This window comes from Triticum aestivum, chromosome 5D (assembly GCF_018294505.1).
Source record: "Triticum aestivum cultivar Chinese Spring chromosome 5D, IWGSC CS RefSeq v2.1, whole genome shotgun sequence".
Lineage (NCBI taxonomy): Eukaryota > Viridiplantae > Streptophyta > Magnoliopsida > Poales > Poaceae > Triticum > Triticum aestivum.
In genome coordinates, this window is record NC_057808.1 from 541,043,368 (window position 1) to 541,050,165 (window position 6,798).

The 6,798-nt window shown below is 49.9% G+C and overlaps 1 protein-coding gene and 1 pseudogene across 1 annotated transcript; one reads left to right on the top strand and one right to left on the bottom strand.

The window, feature by feature from the left end:
- Positions 1-1,767: 1,767 nt before the first annotated feature.
- LOC123123636 (mucin-5AC) lies at positions 1,768-3,533 on the top strand. The gene is made up of 3 exons (XM_044544183.1): positions 1,768-2,737; positions 2,844-2,883; positions 3,019-3,533. Exons 1-3 carry the CDS (start codon positions 1,846-1,848, stop codon positions 3,308-3,310), a joined length of 1,224 nt encoding a protein of 407 aa, XP_044400118.1. The 5' UTR covers positions 1,768-1,845; the 3' UTR covers positions 3,311-3,533.
- Positions 3,534-3,682: 149 nt separating this feature from the next.
- On the bottom strand, positions 3,683-6,572 carry LOC123123637 (probable RNA 3'-terminal phosphate cyclase-like protein; annotated as a pseudogene).
- Between the last annotated feature and the right edge of the window lie 226 nt (positions 6,573-6,798).

The following is a 6,798-nucleotide window of genomic DNA, read 5'->3' on the forward strand; positions in this document are numbered from 1 at the left end:
TATCTATGACGATAGACTACGAAAAAGATTATCGCCGCCGATGAATTCGTTCGACGACTTTCACGCGAATCGATCGAAAGTGGCCCCCGATAAAATGTTGATAAGCAATGCGAGTGCTTCCATCCGGTGTGGCCAGAAGGACTTTAATGGCCGGCACTGTTAGCATTGCGTGCTAACAAAAAGCATATGCAGGGTCAGATCGATCCTAATCCTAGCTTCAGAAAGAAGAGGGGTAGGCTCCATCGGCCGAAGATCGCAACTTGATAGCACTCACAAAACAAATCTAGCAGCCAAAGCCCTACGATCCGCCCCCCTTGATTTTCCCGGTCAAAATGATGTGTCTCAAGAGCTATCATGACAGAACTAAATTTTCATATATAAATTATGTTCATGGTTAAATTTCAGAAAAAAATCTTTCAGGTGGAGATATGAGGAGGAAATGGAATGCAACCGGCCTGCATCCTGCTGATGTAGCCAGGTAGGTAGCGCTGCTTGCCGATTCTGGCAACCAACAAGGAACGCAACAGAATGTACTGAATCCTCTGATCCTGGCAGATTCCTGTTGCCTCACAGTTCAGGGTTCAGAAAGCCACGGCAGCTTCATACCTGCATTGGTCCAGTGGATTCTAGCATCTAATCCGTGTAATTAATTCTTATTCCCTCTATTAGTGATCTATAAACGATCTTATATTCTTTACAGAGGGAGTACATGTAATTCTCTGTCTGATCTTTGCACTCTCATCTTTGGCCACAAATAGCTCGCCGCGGCCGTTTCGTAAAAGGGAAACGGCAAGAACCCACTCTGGCTAGAGAGATGCACACACACATCTGCTGACACAAAGTGATTCCAGAGAGCAATGGTGCAAATTAAGCAAGAATCCACTCCTTGAGGTGCTAGCTGGTGCATGCACATGGCATGAGCAACCAAGAGCAGCCTTTTTGGAGCCCATCTGCTATGCCCCATCTCGTCCAAACACTGAAATTTCTTCTTCTTCAGAGCCAAGTCTACCACTACCAGAACAGCAAGTCTACTTGGATTGGATTGGATTGAGGATGACTGACATGGACACACAGTGATCATCAGTGCAAGACTACTAGATCAGGGCCATTTTTGTGTGTGAGAGACAGTCACCACACAGAGAAAGCACCTTTGTCGTCGATTGGACCTGAAAACCTCTGTGGAGAGCAAAGCATTTTTCCCTTTTGTGTGACTGTCTGCTGACAAGAACAGCAAGCAAATGACTGTCGCTTGCCAGTGTGTGTGCAGTTACATCACACTATCACCACCTTCTACACGTATGCTTTTCTCCTGATGAAAACAAACCAATCAGGGATGCCATATTGCCATTGCCACCCCTGTCTGAATCAGCATTCTCAAGTGTCATGATGCAATATACATAAATTCCTTTTCGCCGTATTTCGTCGAATCGTCGGCACAAACTCTTTTGTGCATCTTCTGCGACTGAAATGAGAATGATCAAAGTGACAAGATAACATTGAAATTTTATGTTATTCAGCACCAGGTACATCTTTCTTCTTTTTCTCGACAGCAGAGGATGTGCACCTGTATTTGAAAATTGAAATGCTGTTTCAAAGCAGAAAGAGAAAAGGAGCATCATGCATTGCATTGCATTTTCAAATTGCAACTATTATAATCTGAAACGAATTACGATCCGCTTTGCCGCCTTTTTTTCTCCCCTATTGCTCGTGCTTTTTCCGCTTTGTATCACGCACGTCCAGCCTTTAAATTTCGCCTTTGGTGAACTAGCTCCTTTCTCCTCGCATTTCCAGCTCCGTTTCCTCCATAGCCTAGTCAGCAAGCAACCATTGCCGATTGCTCCATCAATGGAGGCTCCGGCTCTCAGCTTGGTTTTGTGTATGCTCCTGCTCTCGCACGGCTCGGCGCAGGCCAGGAAGACCGTGCCCGGCGTGACGGTAGCCGCCGGCGCCGAGGACGGGTCGTTGGGCAGGGAGAGCTTCATGGGTCGTGTTGTCGACGTCTCGAGTAATTCGCGGCGCCGGCGGGAGCTCCTTGGGGGAGCCAGGGAGACGACGGCTCGAGACGTGTTCGCGCCGGTGACGAACCCGGTGACGGTGCCGGCGACGAACCCGGCGTCCCCGGGCGGCATCGTCACCGTGCCGGCGACCAACCCGGGCACGGGCACCGGGTTCCCCACCAACCCCAACCTCCCGCCGCTGTACCCGGAGCCGTCGGCCACGCCCGACCCGACGACGATGCCGGCGCCGTTCACGAACCCGGTCGCCGCGCCTACGATGCCGGCGCCGTTCACCGCCCCGGTCACCAACCCGGCCACGACGCCGACGCCGGTCCCCGGCACGTCGCCAATCACCAACCCGGCCACTATGTACCCGGGCGGGGGTGCCGGTGGCGGCGTCGCCGTCGGGAGCGCGCCGACGACCCCGGTGTACCAGGCGCCGGCGACGACGGTGCCGACGCCGACCACAGTGCAGCCGGCGGCGGGGGCCGGGACAGGGCAGTCCACGTGGTGCGTGGCCAAGGCCGGGGTGACGGAGGCGGCGCTGCAGGACGGGCTGGACTTCGCGTGCGGCATGGGCGGCGCCGACTGCTCGGCGCTGCAGCCCATGGGCAGCTGCTACAACCCCAACACGATCCAGGCGCACGCCTCCTACGCCTTCAACGCCTACTACCAGCGCAGCCCCTCGCCGGCCAGCTGCGACTTCGGCGGCGCCGGCATGCTCGTCGCCACCAACCCAAGTAACCAAACCCTCACTCCCACTCCATCACTTGATCTTCTTCAGCTAACTCTGAAACTGTTAGCAACGCCTTCTGATAATCACTGACGAGCTGCTGAATTATTCAGGTTCAGGAACTTGCATGTTCCAGACATCGTCAGGTTCAGGGTAAGAATGAACAACTTTGTTCAAGACATGTCTCTAGAACACATGATCTTGTCAAGAATTTCAAATCAAACAGTCGAATTCTTACACTTCTTAAGTTCTTATGCTAAGCTGATCATGCAATTGCGGCATGTGCAGTTCTGCCGCCGGCTACAACCCGGCAGTGACCGGCACCACAGGGCCGGTGGGCGTGACGCCAAGCTTCGGGCCGGTGGGCACCACGACGGGGACGGGACCGGCGGTCAGCAGTGGAGGGTCAGGCTCGACGGTGCTGAACGCGAACAACTACCCCGGCGGGACCTCGATGTACGGCCCGGGCAACCCGGCGGGCTTCTCCGACACCAGCAGCGGCGCCGCCTCCCTGAACTGCAGCTGGGTCATGTCTCTGATCTGGATGTTCACCTTTGCTTATGTCAAGGTGAAGGTGTAGCATCCATGTGCTGATGTGCTCCTCTTGTTGACATGATATTCACTTGTGTACAGAGGTGGATAAATGAATTCAGAGGGATAATTTTGTGCCTGTGTGTGTGTGTGTATAATGGACTGAGCTGAGCAGAATGTTGCTTATAGCTATGAAATGTGTGTTAGGTGAGTATGGAGTTCATTCTCTATGAAATATGATATGATATCAGATGATCTTCTTGCTAGCTTCATCTTCTTTTCCATTACCTTTCGGACCTTTTGACACTTAGTACAATGGCATGCGCGATTTGTAGTCACAGGTTGCTAGATGTTCCAGGCTAGTAAGAAGTAAGAAGTAAAAGCGCACCAAAATGTGTGCATGCTGAATGCTAACACCAAATACCAGAAATCTCAATGTGAAGCTCACACCCATGTTTTCTCAGGAAACAGAAGTAGTTGCTCTGTTAGATCTACGATATACAATTGAGGGTACTCTATAGGCAGATCCATTCTGGATCAACTAGCTTACATCAAAACTACTACGGGGAAGATTCTCGTGTTGCGGTTCCAAAACACTGTTTTCCATCCTAGATGAGGTTCATGATGGTTCTGTTTATGAAATCTTCCGAGCAAGATTCTTCACTCCTGCACCAACACATTTTAGAGTGACCGTGTTTGAGTTTGGGTCGGGCTTGATGATGAACTTGACATCAAGGAACTCCTTGATGTTTCGAAGTGATTCTATGGCGCGCGGTGTCAGCTGTCCCACGCGAACCTTTGACACATCGGGCGGGCATAGAGCGCACAGCATGAACAGAAGGCCCTGCAAGTTGTTTACAAGAGAAACATCATGTGACTTAACAGAAGAAGCATTTTGAAGCAAGATTCAAAAAGAGCCATAGAAGGAAAGGCAGACACGGCCTCAGACATCATCTTGCCAAAATGAACCAAGGACTAGGTTGGCAGAAGAACATGCATAAAACAATCATTCTAACAGACTACATCCATGCTTACTATGTTCAGTTTGAATTTGTAATTCTTATCCAGCTTTCGTGGCTGGCTTTTGAGTTAATACAATGGAAGAAAGGATTCCCCCCTGCTGTGTTCTCGAGGGGGAAAAAGTGCTAGAATTGCCGATTTATCTTCCTACAACATCATCAGCCAAAATAAATGACCATTATTGTTGCAGAACGGTCCAAGTGCTTCAGAGTAGACAAAAAAACACAGTAGTGATTGTGAATCATACGAGAGGCGTGTAAAGAAAACACAAATTATCAGACACAATATAAAAATATCTGCCACCAGCCTGCTAAATAATATAAGAAAGGAATAAACTGGAATGAAATACCAGACCTGGTGTGTTGAGTCAACAACTCCTCCTTGAGCCACCTCTTCTAGCAGCATCGATGCAACTTGCTCACCAAGATCCTCTGGAGACATTATCTCAGGCTTCTCAGATTGTTCACTCATTTCATCAACATTGGGATAACTCACAGTAGCATCTGCAGAAATCAGACAGCCTGTTGTGGTCTCAGCAACTACAGATACGCCACAGCCTGCTGACCTGACAAAAGATGAATACATTTAAATTTTTGAACAGCGGTGTGTCACTAATAATATTCAACAGGTTCTACTTCAAGCTGGAAACGTACAAACCACCAGCTCTACTGTCGGTGAAGATATGAACATCCGGAATGAACTTATTGAAGAGTCCACGTGCAGCATAGAAGATACGGGTTACAATCTGTGGAGATACATTCGTTGAGAATGCTACACCTCTTATCCTCTTTACCATTCCTTCATCAATCCAATTAACTGCCTGCAAAAACACTTGATATTAGAACGGGAATGTCAACAGAAATCATGAAACGTGAGCAGAAGTAAGCTCCAACACACCTTTAGTGTACTGTTTATATTGGGAACTCAGAGAAGCACTTCACCACCACCACGAGGAGGAGATCCCCGGCTTTCGATTTTGAGCTCCAGCCCCTCAAGAGGAACGCCAAAGTGCTTGAGCATATGCAACGTAACCATCCGGAAAGTATCCACAGAAGGGTCCTTTGTATCATTTGTGATTCCTAAAAACAATGGCATCACATACTAAATTCAGAAGCAAAAGACGTTGTATGATCAGTAACGGCGATGGCCATCAACCTTCTAGAGAAATTGTGATTCCTACAAGCATGGCATCAAATTTAGACTCCGTAAAGGTGCTTGTATGATCAGTAACAACAATGACCATCAATCTTGTGCAGAACTAAAGAAGTATTACTCCCTCCAATCCAAATTAATTGTCATGGATTTAGTACAATATTGTAATACAATTAATATGGACCAGAGGGAGTATTTTATTTAGTCCTTTGCAGATGTTGGCTTATGAAAGCTTGTGAAGCCTGATGTTAACAGAGCATCTTCATTAGGGAAAATAAATGGCCACAAGGATCATGAGTTCATGGGAAAGAGCTAAGAAGGTTTGCTTACTCGGCGACAGTGAATTCAGCCAAATTAACCAAACCCCAATAAAACCACCTTTGTGAAAACAATCCACATCAGAACAGAGTCCACTCACGTAAGTCACATATACACCAACTGAAACAACCCATTGAACCCAACAATGCATCAGACTGACTAACAATTCTAGAACAACCTAATCGCACAACCTCTGGCTACAATTGTATCGCAATTCCGGAGTTCCATAGAAAACATGGCAATCGAATCAATTGACCTCAAGCAGAAACAGGGTAAGCAAACGCTCTTCACCTTTGAGCCGAACGGACAAGGGCGACCTGGCGAAGAGGCCGAGCAGAAGGAGCGGCTCGATGAAGTAGCCGATCCCGCGGTGCACCCCGCAGTCGTGCTCCAGGCCCTTCCCGCCGACGATCACCCCGGGCTTGTACCCGACCTTCGTCCCTGCCCACGAACGAACCCACCACAATTAGCCACCATCCCAAATCGAAGAAGCCACGGGCCGGCGCGGCCTTGCCTGTGTCGTTGACGTCGATGACGTGCTGGTCCGAGACCTTGTCGAGGAGGCGGAGGAGGGACATCTCGTGCGGGCAGAGGCCCCCCTCGCCGGCGCGGATGTCCCTGATGGTGATCGGGGTGGAGGTCAGCGTCGCCAGCACCAGCCGCTGCCGGAAGTCTCGGCTGCCCGAGAGCCTCCGGGACTTGTCGCGACCCATCCTCGCCTGCCGCCGGCGCCGGAGACGGTTGGCTGCTCTCTCGCCTAGCCGGGGATGGGATTGGTCGTGCGCGCGGCGGGGGCGGGGAGGGCTCACTTTTTTTTTTAGCAAAACAGGGGAGGGCTTACTAGGGTTTTGTGAATCAGTTGCCATTTTCTCGGAGAACCAGGCCCAATGGGCGAGTTGAGGCCGGCCTCGGGCAACGGCCCGCATAGAACCATGCCCAGTGGTCTAGATCCAGCCCTTTGTCACCCCTAAAAAAAACAAATAGGACCAATACAGCCCATGCCATAAAAAATTAATACAGCCCACAGAGAGACGTGACACCGATGAA

Coding starts and splice junctions, on each gene's coding strand:
- LOC123123636 (XM_044544183.1), top strand. CDS start 1,846: ATGGAGGCTCCGGCTCTCAGCTTGGTTTTGTGTATGCTCCTGCTCTCG. Junction 2,738..2,843: donor GCTCGTCGCCACCAACCCAA/GTAACCAAACCC, acceptor TGAATTATTCAG/GTTCAGGAACTTGCATGTTC. Junction 2,884..3,018: donor CAGACATCGTCAGGTTCAGG/GTAAGAATGAAC, acceptor CGGCATGTGCAG/TTCTGCCGCCGGCTACAACC.